At 33.6% G+C, this 21,356-nt stretch overlaps 1 protein-coding gene across 3 annotated transcripts in view; it reads left to right on the forward strand.

Moving 5' to 3' along the window:
* The first annotated feature begins 472 nt into the window (after positions 1–472).
* Nova1 (neuro-oncological ventral antigen 1) overlaps positions 473–21,356 on the forward strand; it is a 145,308-nt gene continuing 124,424 nt past the window's right edge. The window contains exons 1-2 of one of the 3 annotated variants that reach the window (XM_013025350.1): positions 473–625; positions 2,431–2,574. In XM_013025350.1, coding sequence (XP_012880804.1) covers positions 490–625; positions 2,431–2,574 — 280 coding nt within the window. In that variant the 5' untranslated portion in view covers positions 473–489. The remainder of the gene's footprint in view (positions 626–2,430; positions 2,575–21,356) is intronic. The other 2 variants (XM_013025352.1, XM_013025351.1) reach the window with 2 other exon arrangements.

Below are 21,356 nucleotides of genomic sequence, written 5' to 3' on the forward strand. Positions count from 1 at the left end.
CTGCTCCCCGCGCCCGCCTGCCCGCCGCGCCCCGCCAGCCCGCCGCTCCCACTCCCTGGCCCGGCCCTCCGCGCTCCCCTCCTCCCGCTCATTCACTCGCCCCTCTCCGGTCCGCGCGTCCCCCTCGCGCGCTCCTTTCTTCTCTCCTTCTCCGTCCTCCGTCCCTCACACCCCCCTCCATTCCCGGTCTCCTTCCCGACACTGCACTGCAGCTGCTCCTCACCCTGCCCCCTCCCCAGTGAGAACAAGCCAGCAACACTGCTCCTTTTCTGATCAAACAACAACAACAAAAAAACCTTAAGAAACCCCACACGCAAAAAAAAAGGAAAAAAGAAAAAAAAGAGAGAAACCGAAAAAGAGGGAGGGGAAAAGAGAGAAAAAGCAAAGAAAAAAAGAGCCAAAACAAAAGGGAGAAGCTTCCCCCCCCTCTCCCCCCCTCCACCCCTACTCCAACACCCCCCCCCCCAGCAGCGGCAAGGAACTGCAAACATGATGGCGGCAGCTCCCATCCAGCAGAACGGGACCCACACTGGGGTTCCCATAGACCTGGACCCGCCGGACTCGCGGAAAAGGCCGCTGGAAGCCCCCCCTGAAGCCGGCAGCACCAAGAGGACCAATACGGGCGGTGGGTATCGCTTCCACCTCCCCGCTGGCCCCATCCCCCGCCGCCCGCCCTGCCTCCCTCCCTCCCTCCTGCCGCCCTCCCTCCTCCCCGCGCGGCCCGGACACCTCCAGCCCGAGCCGAGCCGAGCCCGGCGGCTCCCGCGCCCCCTCCCCATGCACCTGCCCCGTGCCTTGCCGTCCGTCCCCGGCACATTTCCATCTCGGTGTTTATCATTCATCAAAATGGCGACCAGGTTTTCGGAATAAGACCTATATCTTTTGCATTTAATCGGTCGATTGAGGCTGACCATTTAAGTATCCCGAGACCTGGGCTAGAGGGGTCCGCTAAGGAGAAGGAGGAGGAGGAGGAAAAGGAGGAGGAGGAGGATGACCCCCCGAGTGAAGGGGATGGCCGCCCCGAAGATGCGCGCTGCATTGAACAGTCTGATCAAATAAATAAATAAATGGCACTTGGGTAGCGGATTGCAAGTGATCGGGGCTTCGGAGAGTTTTGCCTCTGTCCATCCCCTCGCTTTGGGCCACAAGTAGTATGCAAAAATCTTGTTGAGTGCATGCCCTGACCGCACTTACATTGTCGGTACAAATATCTCATTGATTTGTCTTCAAGGGTGTGCATACGAGGGGGGTGTCTGGTACGGTGACTTGTTAGTTAACATCCTGCGCTTCCCTGGAAGATGAGTTATAACGGGACCGGTATCGCTTCTTCATTTGCACTGGAGTCATCTTAACAATGCACCCAATGCATCGAAGCAGAGGTGAATTTATCTCCAGCATATACCTTAGGAATGGATGGGGGTCTTGTGAGTGGCACAGCGCAAAATTTGGAATATTCATGCAACCTTAAAAAAAAAGGCTGGATTTGCCGGGATGTTTCTTATTTAAGACATGATCAGGTTGAGAGAATTTAAAGTTTATGGAGTTGGTTCTTTTCGAAAAGCTTTACGGGTTTTCTTGGTTTATCGACCCCACTCTCTGTTATATGGTTCTTTTGGAGAAGGATCATTATCTATTTGGTCACTTTCATGTGTATTTAGTATCGTTGACTCCTAAGCTTTTTAGTGTTTTCAAAATTCTTCCTAAGGTCCTTTAATTAATGAGCTTAGGAGAGATCATAGTAGACTAAGAAGTGCTAAAGAAATACATCAGGATTAGTTAGATTTCTCAGTCCACCCCCTTGAGTTTTTTCTTTCTCTTTTTCTTGCCAGTTACTGAAAGCTTGGAATACACCCTACAGTTTGGGTGGATTATTTGGTAGGAGAACGGTTGTTTTTTGGACTTTTAAGTAGGGTATAGGCACGGGGATAATTGCAGTCCTTGTGTGTTTGCTAATGACAAACAAATTTAGCTCATCTCTATTTACGTTCTTGGGATCTTTTTCTTCAAGATGTTAAGTGAAGGTTTGTCTTTTTTTTTTCTTTTTAAACAAATCTTTGAAGTTGTGTGAAAGGGTCAGTTCCTTTTATTTTGCCATAGTAATCACAGATAGAATTGGAAGACTTCCATGTTTGGAATAACAACTGGAATTTACTCATCAGTTTCTGCGATACTGCAAAAATATTAAAACATGTTTGGATTTGAGTTCCAAGTTGGGGAATATAAACCCCAGAAAAACGGCAAACATTTTGTGTTTATCTATTTTTCGGTGTAGTAGGTGTATTTTAATTCTTCTTATACACCTATTTTCAACCCCCTGTTTCTTGCAGCTACATGCCCAGTGCTTTTCCTTGCTGTTCTCTCTTGAGGGTGGAGTGGGGATACAGAGTGAAAATACCATGTTAACCGAATATATTTCTTTGCGTTTTTCAGAAGACGGCCAGTATTTTCTAAAGGTTCTCATACCTAGTTATGCTGCTGGATCTATAATTGGGAAGGGAGGACAGACAATTGTTCAGTTGCAAAAAGAAACTGGAGCCACCATCAAGCTGTCTAAGTCCAAAGATTTTTACCCAGGTAGGTGCATTGGTGAAGAGATTGTTTGATGAATCCTCAAGGAAGGAATTAGAAGATCTACCTGTGTTGTGTATTGTCTTGAAAAAAAATCAAATAATAGTGAAGACAAATATTGCTGCACTATACAGACTTAAATGTTGCTGTATTAGAGTATACTGTGGAACAATTTTTTTTAGCTTAGTTGCATTGTTGATTATATATCTTCCTATAGTTGATATACTGTGTATATAATTTAGACTAATTGCAATATTATTCTCATAATTATTTCTGGATACTTCTCCTTCATAGAAAAACTCAAAAATGTAAAGTTAGAAACCTGGACAGCTGGCATCAGGAAATAAGGTTCTTCTCAAGTTTTCAGACCTCATTGTAATGACAATTAGTCTAGAGTGAATTCAAGAGTGGGGGTAGGGAAGCTTCTTAAAGAATGGACCATTTACTTCTGAATTCATTATGTACCTCTTTCTGCTTCATTGCTTTGTTTGTTGGCCTTGGATGAAGTAAAGAGGACAAGTGCTGCCTCTTCAGATTTTTTAAATATTTTTGTTTTAATGTAATTGGGATCAGGAAATTTACTATATTATGCAAGGAAGAAAATGATGCTTTAAAATTTGTGTTATTTAAGAGCCATATTTGATTAAAAATGTCTGTGGTTCAGTAACCTACTGGAGTATGGCAAGTTTGCTGGGTGGTGTAATATTTTTGTTTTGTTACTTTTTTGGTGGTGTTCTTACTTAGTGCTATGCAGTTCTTCATGCTTTACCTTATCTTCTTTTAAAATCATTTTGTTGCTTAAGTGTATGTACCTAAGTTTAATCGAGAACTCTTTTAACTGGACTAGTGTAACTCCTAGCTGAAACATTACTAGTTGGTATGCTTTTACTTAGATCAAGCTTTCTGCCATTTGAGTGACTTATTTTACCTCTATACTACACAAATATTAGTTTGATAATTAGGGGACCAATAACCATTTATTTTTATTCTGATGGAAAAGAAAAGCTGATATAGTTTTTCAATGATTAATTCAGCTTGATAGTTCTTTAATATATCTGGCATCTAAATGAGCAGATAATTTGGAGGACTTTTTTTTTGTAGTCATTCATTTGGTAGTACAGATGTACCACTATACCAGAGCAGGTTTTAGAATAATTGAAACTAGATGAATCAAATGTGTTTCTAGTTTAACATTAAATTTGTTGAAATAAAATACAGTCTACTAGATATGATGTCTCTCTAAAGTTTGTTTCCTATAAGTGTAGTTTTGCTAATGGCATTCCTGATCTCTGAAACTTTGCTTACACATTTAGGGAAGTTTCCTGATAATTCATATTTATATATTTAAAAGGTATATTATAAAAAAATCTATGTGGAATTGTGAAAACCCTCAGTACAAATAAAAGCCCTCAAAAGAGCTTGATTGCAGAATTAATAACATGACAGTTCTAGGAAAAGAGCTGCAATGACAAATTAAATTCACTGTCAATAGATGAAATGAAAAAGCTTTTTTGCATTATACATGAGGTGGTATCAGATGTGCAGGGGTGTTACAGAAAATTGGTGTTTATCAAGGATATTCCAAATACTAAATTAAATGCCTTTTCATTAGAGTATAGTTTATTTTCCAGTGGGTTGGAAAGGGTGCACTGAGAATTAGATCTTTTGTTTTTAGTCCACTTAGCTTTGCATTTTTTTTCTTATTGCATAGAAATTACTTATTTATAGTTCAGAGGCATGTTATTTGTACAGAGCAAGAATATCCAGTGGAAACAAATGGAAAGCTAGAATGTATTGAATAAGATTTTGCGACTTTAGTGACGTAACCTGATCAAATGTGAGTTAAAATGTCGGGTAAAAGAAAGCTCATACTTTGCCTGTAACAGGTGGAAACCAATCACACATTATAGAATCAATTTTAAGGATAAAATAAAGCCTTGTAGTTTGTAGGAAGCTTTAAGAATTTTGAGCAGTTTGTATTTCAGTATGTTTTTAATTTTTTAGATTTAAATTGGAAGAGAACTAATTTTAATATTCTGTTAGTTCCATACTTGACCACAGCCTGTGGAATTACCTAAGGTCTTAATACTCTTCAATATGACAGCCTTTGAGCGTCTTTCAATTTGCTTTTTGTTATATATGTGTGTGTGTGTGTGTGTATCACATATATATGTGGTATTTATTTTGCACATTTCAGATAATTATGATTCATGTTGTCTGATTATACTTTCCAATAAAAAAGCAATAATTTAGATACTCGTTTTATATCAGATACATATATGTGTATCGTTGTCTTTCATATTCTGATAAAATGAATATGCCTGGGGTTTGTTTTCTGTTTGTTGCTTGATAAGAGAGCATATAGTAGACAGATTATCTTTGCTGTATAACATAAAGGATTTACTCAAAATATCTGAAGTTCGAAATTGATGTAAGTGTACCTTAGTGCTGAGTTAAATACTCAAGTATTTTTGGAAACTTTCTTGTGCATGTACAACACACAATAGAGTCACAGTTTGGGAATATTTTAATACATTTCAACTCAAATAATTAGCACAGTTCAAAAATTATATCTAATGTAGTCTCTTTAAATATGTTTTTCTTTTATTTTACCCCGTAAGTTTTATCTTTAATTTAGTGTGTGGTAACCCGTCATATTTCTGGCCAATAATTTTTAATTTTTTGGAAATGATTAATTCATTTTGCATGTTAATTGGTATGAATTCATAATTAGTACAAATAGGTATTGCATTGCCTATTTTAATGTATCATATATAAAATATTTAAATAAAACAACAGGACAATTGTTGGATGAAGAATTATAAAGTGTATTATTCAGTTACTGTAATCAGAAAAAGTGATCTACAAGTAGATATATTTGATACTTTGCTGTGCTGTATGATTTATTACTTTTAAAAAATTTAATCTTCACAGAATACAGACATTCCAAATGGTTTAGGAATATATTTTTTTATTACTTAATTAGTGGAACTTAATTTGTTTTATTTACATTTCTTTTATAAGTAGCTTACATTAAATTGCTTTGTATTAAAACATCATTTTTCACAGTTTGGGAATTATATTATTGTAGGTCTTTTCAGAATGGCGATGGTTTTCCTTTAAAATATATATATTTTTTATTCTTTTGTCTAGAATATGAAGCTGTGGTTAGTTCACATTACTAAACATACTGGTTTTATCTGTAAAATTCTCTAATGGATTGTTGAAGTAGGTAATTGGAGAAACTGGATACAGTATTGGTTGAGAATAACATAGGTCTGTAAATATTTTCATGTTTGCCTTGGATGTTAGAACACTTTACAATGGTACTTATTTTTATTCTAAAACATGACACTGCAGACATTCATTACATCAGTCAAACAGGAATACTTTATGGAATCTAGTGTATATTATATATGTTTTTCATGTTTGTGATCATAAAACTAAAGTTCATTTTATATAAATTATTTCCTCTCACAGTCCTCAAAATTAGAACTTGGTAGTCTTACATTCATTGTATCTAGATTTTAGTGCTCTTCAAATTGGGTAATACATTTTTTTAAAATCACAAGTTATTTATTCATTAATTTTTCTTAAATAAATGGAAAAGCAGAATGAAGTTAAGTTTCTTTCAATAAAACAAATCTCTTGCAATATTACAGTTTCAACATTAGTACAATTGAGTGGTTAATTTTACCTAAGGATTGGAGTACAATAAGATCATTTTTTGAAAATCAAAAGATGGTATTTGTCTTAAAACTGGTCATTTATGTTTACATTATTGAAATAAAAGTGTTGATATTGTTAGTTCAGTGTGAATACTTTTCTTAGATCTTCTGATGTTCAAGCCTACTTTTTCTTTGTTCTTAACTATAAAGCATCCTAAAAAATTATTGGTGCACATTTAAGGCAAATTTCATATACAAATAGATTTATAACAAGCAGAGAAAACAAAACATTTTAATTTACATCTTTGTTGAGTGCACTGGATAGTTTATTATTAAACTCTACTTGTGGTTGTAGTGTGACTGGAGTTACTGACAAATGAGTTGTTTTTCTTTAAATGTTAAAGTTGTATTGTTTACATGTAACACAGTGCCATTGTTGTAGGTTACCTTAAAATTTTTTCTCTATATATCCTTAGTTGAAGGAAGCATGATCTTTCACTTGGATACTGATATTGCATGAAAATGAGCTATTTTTTATTTTCAAATTGATGTTCATGTTCTATTTTTATATTTTAAGCAACAGAAATTCTTAGTAAGAACATTATTAGCATAGCATATCGTATGTGAACGTTACAGATACTACAAGATAGAATTTTTATACTTATCTTATTTAAGCAAGTGTATTGTAACATGGATTTTTAAGATAAATTAGCATAAAATATCTTAGCCATTAATTTTATTTGATTATTTAGTTTAGATAAATCTATCATTGAATTAGCAATTGATTGAAGATCACAAATTCATACTGTTAGTATTTTTTATGAATTGTATAGTGCAGTGTCACTTTTGACATTTGCTACTTGAAGCCTATGACTCGGAAAAATAGCTTATTCAAAACTTGTGACTTTGTAAGGAAATAGTCTGACATCATTGCCTTGCAAATAACAACCCCAAGGATTTCAAGAAGAATGAACTGTGTCATATGTATGGAAGATATTTCATATAATACACCTAGAGGAAAAAATGACCTATGTCTTAGAAATACTAAGCAATTCGTAGCATCACTAGAAACCAGACTAGGAAACATTCAAAGGCTTATGAATTTTATAGTTAATTTGTTTTGCTGTATTCTAAAATTAATTGTTTCTAAATTTTATGATACAGGAGGCAATTACTGAACATATGCCACCTGTTAACTAAAATCCAGCAGCTAATAGTATGTATTGTTTTTCACCATAGGGTTAGTTTTAGTTGTTTCTAGTTTAGTAGAACTATGCTTTAAAGCACATTTCAAAATAAAATGGGGGAACAGTGGTGGGAGACTTGTGCTTGATTGCCATCTCATTTCCATCTTTGGATATAGCTCTAGCATAAAGTTAAATAACATCTGCAGAGATCTGACTGACAAACATCTCTCTGGGACTCATCATTGCAGCCTGCAGCAGGTGCATTCAGCTTTGCAGTCTTTTCCAAAAAGAGGTTAGTTTGTTCTAACATTTATCAGTAGACCAGTGGGAGCAAGTGACTAGAGAGAAGAGTTGGTTGTCACTTGTCCAGTGCTGGAATACTACAGGTAATTGGAATGGACTGGTGGGACCTACAGCAGTGTGCGGCTCACATTGCACTGCAGCTGCTATGGAACTTAATTAATCTGACCCTCAGAGACTGAGGTGTCATGGTATAAAACACAATGTGCAGGAAAGGAAGCAATATTTTTCAATATTTTTGATGCTAAGGCTATTGAAGTTTTCCTTTTCTTCATCTTAAATTTTAAAGGCACCATCTCCTAACCATTAGACCATAAGGAAAGCCATCTTCTACTTTTATTATGGAAATATTTTAAATGGGAAGAATTTACATGACTCTGAAAATATATACATATGAAGATACAGAAGTTTTAAGTATAGAAATGAAATTATTTCAGAGCTATTGAATTCCACAAGTGTATTTTTAATTCATGAGTGAGTGGAGATAAGTGGCAATACTTTCTGGCTTTAAAAATTATATTAGCATTTGCTTCCCTACATTTATAAGAGAAATAACTCATGCAAAATTAAGTTTTGTCTTTTAGACATATGGATGACTTTGGAAACTAAACTTTGCATAGTTTTTAAAAAAGTATTCCAACAAATAAGACAGGTATTCTATATTCAAAATAGTTTTATAATGCTAGAACTTGATGCTGTTTTTAATTCCTTAATTTAGTTTAAGCATCCACTTACAGTATGCTTCCATAATATCTAAGGAAGTTCTTATGTGTCTAGTGTCTTACCCCAAAATAGAGATAATATGAATGGAAATAAAGTTCCCATGGTAAAAATGTCTTCAATTTTAATCTGCCTGGGTATTACACTATTTTGAAATAATTTGAAATACACATGACACTTAAGAATTTCTGTGTTGGAATTTGTCACTCAATTTTTCTGTTAACTTTGCTAATTTAATTTTTTAATATGTACATTGACTATAATTTATCAGTTATCTAAGAATAATTAAATGTAAGGCTTTGCATAGATTTCTTTATCTAATTGTATTCTTAGCCTTTGTACTTTTCCCGAAAGGATTTTTTTTAACCAGTATTGGTAGTAACTAGTTGATTCTAAAGATATGGTTTGCAAGAAAATTTTCATTTTTGTTATTAATAGTTGGTACTTTATTTGTAATTACTATTTTTAGGAGAAATAAGATAAAAAATAGTCATGTAGAGGTCAAGAGAATCAGATTCACATGTTTGAACATAAATCATGTTATTGTTCAGTAAGGGTTTTTCATTTTTGATATCATAAACTATTGTTCCTTATCAGTTATCAATATGAAAGCAATACCTTAACATTTCTCATATATACTTCACCATTATTTTTAAAGTTTTGATAAGGAAGACAAAAAAGGATAATCATTTTAAGACTGCAAAGTAATGAAAGAACTGATACTTTTTTATATAATTTCAGTATTTGGTAAGTTCCAAAGCAGACTATGCACATTTGTCATTCCATGACAAATCTTGATTCCATCATTGATCTTTCCTGTTTCTTGAAGCGCCTGTAATAAATACTGAAATGAGTATTTTGAGTTTTTTAACAGCAAAGTGACTCAAGTAATAGGATTTTGTGTAGAAAATACAACATTTTTGTCCATTTCATTAACTTATGAAATACTTTAATATTATCTTTATATTTCTAGGCTGGTTTTGTGTTTTATGGATGTTCCGTATACCTGTAATTTTTAATAAAATTTATAATGAACTCAGAAATTTTTAAATTTTAAATTGATGAAGTTATTATTTTCTTTGTGAAACCAAGCACGTATTTTATGAAGTCTTCTCCGTCAATGATTTTTGAGGATAGTTATACATTGAATGCCTCATAATTCTGCCTGTACGGTGAATTTAGTCAGATCATGAGTTTGATGAGTAAGATTTCAAATCTTAGATACTTTTTTGTTTTTAAAAGTCATTTTGAGTTTAGATTATTTTTACTTAAATTGTTAATTATTTGTTTCTGTAGGACTAGATTGAGAATTACTTTAAGAACCAGTAATTTGCAGGAAGGATGGGAAAGAAGGACTTTCACAGAAATGGAGAAATATACTGTATGTTTTTGTTTACTTGTTCTTGTTGCTAAATATTTTAGAAGAACCATAGCCCTTTTCACTTATTTTCTTCTTAAAATGCCTATTCTTTTAGAGTTTATTCTTAGGAACAAATGAGTGTTTTCTTAGAAAGTTTGCCACATACTCTGGTCTCATTTTTTTTTTTATACTTCATGTTTTTGTTTTTCTAAGACCAACTTCTGATTGCTTAAAAATGCGTGGAGTACTTTTTAAAAACAAACAAACAAACTGATTTAATCATTTAATGTTAAGATCTATCTGGAAGCTTTACTCTCGTTATTTGTTGTGCATATTATTCAGATGCTCTTTAATGAGCCCAGTCATAGGCAGGTATTTGTTCCCATATCTTAAAATTATTGCAGAGCATTCTTTTTCTTCATTAAAGAAATACAGGCAAGTTAGTTTTGCTCTATTCTGAGAAATTGTATTTCTTGATTGTATCCTTAAATTTTATTTTGGATTTTTTTTTCTGTTTTGTAGAATCCCTGTCTGAGGCTTAGTGATAGCTCTGAGGGACAACTAAGAGGCTATTTAAAGAATATTGAGGAAAATGGTAGAATTATGAAACTAGATTAAAAATGATAAAGTTTAGCTTTGATCACTATTTAACAATTGAGGAAACCATAGTAATAGGAAAGTAAGTGATTTATGCAAAGGTGTTGTGTGTGTGTGTGTGTGTGTGTGTGTGTGTGTGTGTGTGTGTGTGTGTGTGTGTGTGTGTGTGTGTGTGTGTGTGTGTGTGTGGAGCAGAGGGGCAATTTGGAATTGACTTGGGACAAATTGGAATTGAACTCTGGGCCTTAAGCTTGCTTGGCAGACACTACACTTGAGCCTCACTACGGCCTTTTCTTATGTTTCAAATAGTGACTTGCAGAGTTGTCTTCAGGGCAAGAAATGGTACTAACCTAATTTAGTGTTTCCTCATTGCTGGGACCACAAGCACATCTGAATGGGGAATTTTGTCATCCCTACTGCCTGCTGCCGTGTGTTCAGCATACTGTCCAGTATGTTAGTAATATGTGACACTGGAAATTGAATTGAATACATGAATGAGTGAATGGATAATTTACCATGCCTAGCTTATTGATTGAGTTGTCCTCTAGCCAACTTTTTGCTAGGCCCGACATAGTTTTTCTAAGGCCAGTAATTATCCTGTTAACTTTTAAGTATGCTTTTGGATTTTTGGAGTAAATATGGTCTCTATTTATTTCTTGATGGTTATAACTGATGAACTAACTTATTACCTTTTCTTCCCTCTAGCTTAAAAGTCAATAATCTGTCAGGTGCAAGTAGCTGAAGCCTATAATCCTAGTTATGCAGAAAGTTAAGATTTGAGAATTGTAGTTTGAAGCCAGCCCACACAGGAAAGTCCACTTATTTCCAATTAACCAGCCAAAAGCCAGAAGTAGAACTGTGGCTCAAGTGGTAGAGTTATAGCCTTGAGATAAAGGACAGTGGTAGGCCTTGTGCTCAAGGCTCAGTATCACAAACAGCAGTAATAAAAACCTTAAGGTGTGTGTGTGTGTGTGTGTGTGTGTGTGTGTGTGTTCATTTTAATTTTAGTTGATATGCTACAATTAAAACAGATATTATTTCAGTCCTTCCCAGTGTTTAATGAAATAAAAGGATGACACTTTATGTGCTTATATTGTATCTTCTGGTTGTTTTCTGTTCTCCTATAATTGTACTATTTATTTTTATCAATTTTTTTATTTCTGTGTTTTTTAACTTTATATTCTATAGTTTTCTTTCATTTTCTCCTGTATTTTTTTGGTGTGAGGGGGGAATAGGTTAAACAGTATTGAGCTTCTTTAAAAAATATGTAGATGGTCTAAGTCAAATTTTGTTTTTAAGGATTGTTTTTCAAGAATATATACATTAGCCAGGTACTGGTGGCTAATGATTGTAATCGTAGCTAATAAGGAAGTTGAGATCTGAGAATCATAATTTGAAGCCAGCTTGGGCAGGAAAGTCCATTGAGACTTATCTCCAATTAATTCCGTAAAAAGTCAAAAGTGGAGCTGTTGCTCAAGTGATAGAGCAATCATCTTGAGCACAAAAGTGTAGCAATAGTACCTAGTCCCTGAGTTCAAGCCCAGAGACCAGCCCTACCATACCCCTCCCTACCACAAAAAATGTATATATTTATTGTTTAGTTTTTGTAGCTTCATAAAAACTTTTCTCAGTGATATATTTAGCTAGGTAGTCTTTTTGATTGGTTTTAAAAAGACAAAATAGTATGTTAAAAATAAGCATGTATTGAAAGGAAACAAGAATTTGCCTGGACTATAAATTTTCATTTAATAACTACTATTTTTTTTGTTTTGCCTGTCCATGTCATTAATTTGGTTCACTTGTCAGTTAATTAGAATTCTGCTACTGTATTTACTGTGCCATATATAGCCTTAAGGATTATCTTTTAACATTATTATAAAAATATTTAACATGATGGTATTTGTGTTTGTATGTCCTAGGGCTGAATCCAGGGTCTTGAGTATGCTAGGCAAACACATTTACTACATGAGCTACCAAGTCCTTGCCCTTTTGTTGGATTTTATTTTGAGACGATGTCTCCCTGTCTAGCAATCCTCCTGCTGTCACTTCTTGAGTACCTTGGCTAACAGGCTTGACCACCTAGTTACTTAAAGTGATTTTGAGGAATTCTACTCCCACAGCTTTAAAACAATCTTTTGTGATACTCCAGTTATTTCAGTTGTATAATTGGGTTAAATCCATTTGAGTTGGGAATTTTGTCATCCCCACTTCCTGATGATGTGTGTTCACCATACTGTCCAATAATGTTAATCATAGGTGGCACTTGAAATTGGAATGAATATATGAATGAGTGAATGGACAATTTATTGTCTTTTTCTGTGAAGTGCTTGTGTAATAACAGTATGGTAGATAAAGAAAGCTATTCATCTTTGCTTTGTTTTCATCACATTTCTAGTTTCCTTATGGTGGTAGTGGTGGAGTATGTATATAATTATATTTCTGAGTAGGTGAAATTGTGTTATTTTGTATGAAGGAAACTGAAAGTCAATCATACTCAAAACTCACCTCTGCAGTGAAGACCACCATTAATATACTCTGACTTCAGCAACATGAAATCAGTTAAGATTTAGTTGTTTAAAGTAGTGAATGATTTTATAAGATTTGATAGCTCCATCACATTAGTCCCTTTGGTCACATGGCAAATGCAGATCCAAGACTTCTTATAATTTTTTTTGTGATAGTGTGAAAGAGCTGATACTGGGCTTGAACTCAGGACATATAATTTTAATGGCTTTTTTTATTCTACTTTCATACAAATAGACAAAGTATTTTGAGTTAGAGGGTTTCTTCAGATGGCTGCCTCCCCTGCTTTTCTGTGCCAGATTTTTTGGGCATTTATTGTACTCACTGTGGGCCAGATCTCATATATTATGAAATGCTACTTCCAACCAATGAAACAAGCAATATGCATATCTGTTTGTAATAAAGTGTGATTCCTATGGTAAAGGGACAATTATGTCTAGAACTTGAATTACCACTCTTAATTGGTAGTTTTAGATTTAAAAAGCGCTGAAAAAGTTTTCAGGGTTGAATTTTAATTTGTTTATGTACATGGGTGGAAGGTCATTTGAGATGTGGAGACAAAAAATACATAGGCATGGAGATATATATTCTGGAGTCTAGAAACAGGTTGAGGTTTCTTAGATTAAAAAGTGGATATTACTGTGACTATTTGTTGGGCACCAATGATATTTGTAGGGACAATACATAAAAGAATACATAGAAAACAATACATAAAAGAAAAAAAATAAAGTGAAAAAAGCCTGATTTGAAAAACCTTGTTCATTTTACAAATGAAAAAGAAAAAACTGCCTGATTTTCTGCATAGGAATTAAAAATACAATCAAGTTCTGATTTCTATTAAAAGGAAAAGACAAAGGGAAAGGTGAGGGAGCTAGGCATATGAAAAAGAAATGCTAGGAAGTATGAATTGTACATAATTAAGCAATTATGTGCCTACTGTGGATGTAAAAACAAAATGTGGAGAATCAGGAAAGGACAAACATCAAGTAATGTTTTGCAATATACAAGAGAGCAGTAGAGGTTGACATCTGTATTTCACATTGTTACCCTTGATATATACAGTTGTCTCTGCTGGTCTGTTTAAAGTTAGTATCTTGAATGTTTGAATTGTTTAACTAGTTTGCTTCTGTACTATACTACTTTAAAATCATTTACTTGATAAAATTTTTCTTATTTATTAAATTCTTTGACTGTACAGGCCTATCTAGCTTTCCTGGAGAATGGAAAGATACACATTGTTTTTTAAGAATGTTTTACAGTGGTTTACAGGGTGAGTGTATAAAATGCGTGTATGTCTGTTTTAATGTGTAAATTTAATGCCATTCAAACATCAGAGCTATGGTATAGAAACATTGCTGTTATGCCAATGGAAAATGAAAATTAGATGTTATTTGTTAGTTAATTGGGTTTTAGAGTCATTTCATTTAAATTTTCTTTTACTATTAAGATTTAACAGAATTTTCTATCATTCATAAGAAATTATTTTAGAAAAGAGTCAATCTTAATTGATAGTCTTCTCAAATTCAGATGAGTTAAAAGTGATAAAGTATGGCACTGTTTTTCCATTTGAAAATGAGTTTAAAAATTCTAGTATTTATACTGGTTTGTGGAATTATTGGCTAGTTGTGTAGAGAAACATTAAAAAATTGAACAGCTGAAGTGACATTAAGCACCAGATGGGGATTTAAAATAAAAATATTCACTGTGTAATCTTTATGTGCTGTTTGTAATTCAGTAATACCAGTTGTTTAATTCAAGGTTGAATTCAATATTTTAAAAAAGCATTAAAATATCTTATTGCCTTTGTCATATATAACATGGCATCATTTCATAGCATGATAGGATTTCATGATGAGTTTTTAAATGTAAGTGTGCACATTTTTTTAAGAACAAATGTAGTTGTCTCAAAGGCAAACTTGGAGGAAATACTGAATTTGTTTTGTAATCATACTCAGACTTAAAAAAAAAACAAGCAGGGGGCTGGGAAGGTGGCTCAGTGGTTGAGTGCTTTCCTTGCATGCATGAAGCCCTGTGTTTGATTCCTCAGCACCACATAAGCAGAACAAGGTGGAAGTGGCGCTGTGGCTCAAGTGGTAGAGCACTAGCCTTGAGCTGAAGAGCTGAGGGACAGCACTATGCTCAGTCTCAGAGTTCAGGGCCCATGACGGGGCGGTGGGGGTGGGGGAGGAACAAGCAAACAAACAAAAAACCAAGCAGGTACTCTACTATGTAAACTATGCTTCCTGATCATTTTTCATTTTCAATGTAGAGTTTTGTTTTTATGCTGAGGTTGTCCTGGTATGCCATCCTCTTACTGTGTTTCCCTGAGAGGAGGATGATAGACATCTGCTACTGGACCTAACCATTGTGCTTTCTCCATCAGGGATAACAGTTGCCTGGCATGGCCCACCCACTAATCTAAGGTCCTTTTTGGCCCCAGCTGGCCTAGAATTGTGATTCCACCATCTCTGCCTTCTTAAATAGCTAGGATTATAGGTTGGAGGTACCACTCTATCTATGTTTTTTTGGACACTATGTCTTGGAAATAATCATTTTACTTTTATAATTCTGTTTAAGGGAAGGTGTCTTACATTCAAGGCTTCATCATATTTTTATTTACGGTGATGTGTTTAACATCTTGTTTAAAAACTAGTACAGCTTTTCACATGAAAACATAAACTGGGATAATGAGCTAGATGTGCCATATGTGGCAGTTCCATTTGGCATGTACTTCAGATGCATGTTTATTTAGTGTGCTGTGTTACTAGGGTTATTGATTTTATAGTAGAAGGCTGTGCTTGGTAGATTCATCTGACAGACTCACATTTCACCTTTTGTAAAAATCTTTTTGTATTTGAAATTACCTGTGGGATCTAACTTATTTGAAGTTTGCCAAAATGAATAAAATTTGCATATTAACACACAGGAATGTGATTAGTCTATAAACATAACATATCCACACACATGTGCACAAAGGTATTTATTACAGTTTTGTGAAGGACTAACAATGCTGATATACTTACAGTGGTCAAAATGACTTTACAAAGTAAGGATGAATTGAGAGACAGTTATATTTAGAAAAGTTATATACATTGATAGGAAAATATTTGAAGTTCTGTGGTATCTTCATAGAAAAGTCTTTAAAAGCAAACATGTAAACATTACCTTTTTATGAAAAAAATGTACTTTGGTTTTATTGAACATATTTTTTGGATTTGTAAGAATATTGCCTTTGTCAAAGGTTTCTAATTATGACCCTTGAGATTATTGTGTGTATTTTATTAAGAATAAGTAGAAATGGCACTGGGATGATAATACATAATTCTAGTAATTTAAAGGGACAATTCTGTTTACTTAAACTATGAAAATGAAATATTCTGTTTGAGGAAAATTTTAGAGAACTTTTGGGTTTTGAAAGTGTTTCTAGAAATAATCTAAATTTAGTATGCTTTGCTAATTATATTTTTCAATGAGGCATATTCCTGAATTGGTTTATTATGTTCAGATGTATTTATCTCTATCACAGTTAATGATAAGAGTAATGACCGTGTTTTTCAAACTTTTAAGAGCATACAACTAGAAGTTACTATTTATCATTAATGTCTCAATTAGATTTTCTTTTTTAGACAGTAATTTTATTTTCATTTTCAAATGTAGAACATATGATTGAGAAAAATGACTTGTGATATATCCAGTGAATAATGAACATGCTTGTTACTGTTAGCCTATAACTCTGCAGTAGATTACTAACACATTTCAGCAATATAGTTGTAAAATTTAAGTGAAATTTACTACACTGTCATATTACATTGGAACATTATTGAGAGATTATCAGATAGCTTGATGGGTTGACTGCTTCTTCTATGGAAGTTCCACAAATTATAAAGCTTACATTTGAAAGCAAAACTGTACTAGTTAGGCAAAATGGAGACACAAAAACAAATACTCTCCTCTGAGCAGACCAGTGTATTCATAGAACCTTAATATATGTGTATTTTCCTGAGATTTCAGATTGATAATACACCTAAGACAGTTTAAAATTTTGAAATTAATTACATGAAATGATATGGTTGCTCTTGGTTTGATTCTTGGCTTTTTTATTTTTTAATTACATTTAACCATTCAAGGTATTTTTTGAATTATATGTGCAAGATTAGAAAGAAGTAATTTACATGTTCTTGCATTGCCAAATCATTCCAATAGTAATATAATATAATTTTTTCAAGCAAAAATATACTACAGGGTTCATTTAGAAATTATCACTTCAATTAACTATGTCAAGACCTTCTGTGGTACAAATCAAGAGTAGACAGACCTGGAATTCCAGCTCTGTTATTGTTAGTGTACAAGTTTAGTCGATCTTTAAATCCTCTTGGAACTGCAGTTTTTTCATCTCTTTAATGGGGTATTTCTCTTGTGAGCTTTTGGTCTTGGACAATGTACCCCTTCCTTTGCTCTTTTTTCCAGTTTTTTTTCCCTCCTGTCCCCATCATTAAGTTTATAGTTTATTTTCACTGTAGCATTTAGTGAGTACCAGTGGTACATTTGTTTACCCTTTATCCCTCTATTTCTGTGCACCACTCCTCCCCCATGACCTCCACTATCTTTTTTTTTTAAAAACAAAGGACAGGAACTTATAATGTTAAAAGAAAATGCGTATGAGTTTATTTGTTTATTATAACTCCTGAAAATTAACTCAATTCATCAATTTTTTCCTTGTCATCTTCTCACATGTAAATATAGCATATTTAAACTACTGATCAGAACTTTAATAAGGATTTTCAGATACTATACTGAATATTAATACATTAAGTGAATATATATGCATTATATATTAAATGATAAAACTAGGTGTTAATGATATAGACGTATAGATAATAACATAAAGCTTTTTATTCTGCTTTTGTAATAGTTGTTGAAAATTCAATTGCTTCTGGCAAGGCCTTTAATATTTTAATTCATACTTTTGAAAGAGCCAGTGAATTTAATGATGTAGTTTTACTAAGGGGATCTTTTATGGGCCATGTTTTATTTTTTTTATTACTAAGTAAATACACATGTCTATATTTTCTTAACAATCATTGTATACTTTTAATGCTGCATTTAAATACCTTAAATGTTAAATTAAACATTGCTTATTAAATATTTATGATTCCTCTAATACCACGGCAAGAGTAATTGTATTGATTTTGTCTTACGTGACTATGTTCTGGTGGACAACAAATTTAATATGATCACTGACTCTTTAGTTGCTTTGAGAAAAAATAAAGTCCTGTTTTAGCTTATTAATTTAATATTTAGAATTTTACACCTTTTAATATATGAGTACTACCTAATACAAAATGAGAAATGAGGATATTTAAGCCATTTAATCTTAAAATGAGTAAATATAGATCTGAGTTTATGAATTTATTCTTAGATACTAGAATCTGTACAAATGTTAAGAATGAAGTCTGATTTGGAATGTTGAAAATTATAGTTATTTTTTGAAGGTCTAGGATGTGGGGGTTGAATTCAGGGCTTTGTATTTGTAAGACATGTGTTTTGCCTATTGAACCATGCCCCCAGTGCTTTTTGCTTTAGTTATTTTTAAAATAGTGTCTCACATTTATGCTTGAGCCAGATTGAACTGTGAACTTTGTATTTATATTTCTAAAGCTGGGATGAGAGATTCATGCCATGATATTATCTTTTTATTGATTGCAATGTGGGGAAGAGGGGAATATCTTGTGAACTTTTCTTTGCCTAGTCTGTTCTAAGACCCCTGTCTCAGTTTCCCCAGGTGTGAAGTATTGTGCTAGTCAGAGTGATCTTTTTTTATTCTGAGTTAGAGATGATGACTAAAAGTTATACTTTAGTTTTACTCATATGGTTTTGAGAAGAAATTTGAGATAGACCCTTAACAGTTATAATAACCCAAAGTTCTTTTTTACTTGCAATGTTTTTACTTTGCTTTGGAACCAAGGTTATACAATTTGATTAAGTATCAATTCCAAAACCTCCTCAACTCTTCTCAAATGTCTTTTTTCCTTTTCAGAGAGAAAGTAAAAGTAATATAGAAATTTTATAACTATTGATATCGATGTCTCACCTAAAAACAGTGCATCAGTGTCAATATTTTCTAATTCTGATAAACTCTTACTCAGTGTCCTAGGCCCAGTTTATCCGAATAAGAAAATATATCCCATTTCATTTACCTACTCTTCACATCTTTCTTTAGGCATCTTTTCTTGTTTTCTTCCTGATCAGTTTCTTACTAATGGATATATATATATTCTAGTTACAAATGTGCAATTATTTCTGTAGTGTTTAAAAGGTGTATATTTCTCTATCATAGTTCCTCTTCCAGCTACTACATGCTAAAACAGAAAGCTTCAACTGCTTGCTAATCGTTCTTGTGCTGTTTTTTTCATTTCCTCTATTCTTGTATTGCTTTTTAATCTGTTCATATTAAATTTTTGATCCTCTGCTCTCAGTGGGCCTAATTTTACAGTTCTCAGTGTTGATCATTACATGACAAACAGCAGCACTGCCGAAGGCGGTGACTCTTTATTTTGGTTACTATACACATCTACCTTTGTAGTCTCACTTTTTTCACTTCTTCTCATTTCTGAGCCTAGGCCTTGGAAACACTTTTTGTATCAAGTTACTCTTTTGGCTACGCAATATAATGGCTTATTTAAATTACTATCTTTACTTATGACTAAATGTTTATTCTGAACCTTTCAGGTGTCTACATGTTGTGTAATGTGTCTATTAGAATAAAATATGATTTTTGATATTCTGATCTTTCTATCTTCCAGTTCAATTTACCAGCTTACCCCCTCATCTTCTGTATCTTCTCTCTCTCTCTTTTTAAAGGTTTTAGTGAGGATTTATTTGAATAGCAGGATAAATTAGGGAGAAATAGGAAAGAGAGGAAGGGAAGGGAGAGAAGAAGTGAAGGAAAAAGGGAGAGAGAGAGAGATTCTACTCCACCCATTGGAAATGAGATTTACAGACTGGTCTTCAATTAGTAGTAGCTTCTTAGTTTCTGTGATCCTGAATCTTGGAGCTAACTTTACATTCCTTTGGTCAACATAGATTCAACATCTAATACAGCATAATTCTTATATTTTAAGATACTTCCATTGAAGGAAAACCAACTTGTCAAGCCCAGAGAAATTTTAAATATAGAAGTAAATATTTCAAGAGTGCATTCTTTTGTGCTTGACAAAATAAAGGTCATACTTAGAAAATGTGATTGGCTGTGAATGTAAGGGTAAACTCTTTCTGGTAAGTGGCAGGAAATAGTCTGTACTGACTCTTAGATTGACCAGACTGAGACTCCAAATGGTTTATAATTTCAAAACATAAAACATTGAGAATGCTCCTTCCTTCCTTCCTTCCTTCCTTCCTTCCTTCCTTCCTTCTTTTTCTTTATTGTGGGGTCTGAACTCTGGGCCTGGGTGCTGGCTGTCCCTCAGCTCTTCAGCTCAAGGCTAGTGCTCTACCACTTGAGCCACAGCACCACTTCCGTCTTTTTTTTTTTTCTGTTATGTGGTGCTGAGAAATTGAACCCAAAGCCTCATGCATGCAAGGCAAGCACTCTACCACTAAACCACATTCCCAGCCTTGGAGTCTTTTTTAATTGTATGTAATAAGGAAGTTTGTAGGAAAATTACCTTATCCTCTAAGGAATATCATTGTCAATGTATTAATCACAGTAGTTTATTATTTTAACCTGAGGTAATCCAGTTTTAAAGGATGAATAAGCATGTAAAAGAAAGTATCAGTCATTCTTTCAAAAAGGCATTTGTGACAACAGGGTGGAACTTGGAGAATATTGGCATGGAAAGGCAAACACTAGAAGTGGAATGTAGAGTACTGGTTACTATGAGTAAGTAGAAACAGGAAATGGGAAAAAAGATAAAAATGTGCTTATGTTGTTGAGTAATTCTAATATACATGAGGGCTGTAGGTAACATTGTATGTTGAAAACGCCAAAGGTGGATTTTCAAGTGCTCCTGCCACAAAAATTCTTTGGAATATTTTAAATAAATAAATAATAAATATGAATGGGATTTAAACAATTTTAAAGCTTCCCAGTTCATTAGATTATATTAAAATAAAATGTGATCTGCCTATGTCATTCAGAAGTAGAGTGGTGTTTAACAAGTGTGAGGCCCAAGGTTCATTCCTAAGTGTGAAAAAATAGCTAAAAATGCTTTGTTATTAGAAGACAGACACAATGTATGTACTCATTATGATGTATATAAATGGATTTATGTGGAATATGAGTTAAACCAGATTATATCTTTAATTACAGATTTAAAATTGTCCATTGGCAATTGTTTTCTAAAAAATGTTTTCTAATATTTTAGGCTTATAAGCTGTGGATTTACTTACTTTATGTCTGTAAAAAGTAACTTTATTTGATAGCCTTTGCTTCTT

This window comes from Dipodomys ordii, unplaced genomic scaffold (genome assembly GCF_000151885.1).
Source record: "Dipodomys ordii isolate 6190 unplaced genomic scaffold, Dord_2.0 Scaffold84, whole genome shotgun sequence".
NCBI classification, from domain to species: Eukaryota; Metazoa; Chordata; class Mammalia; order Rodentia; family Heteromyidae; genus Dipodomys; species Dipodomys ordii.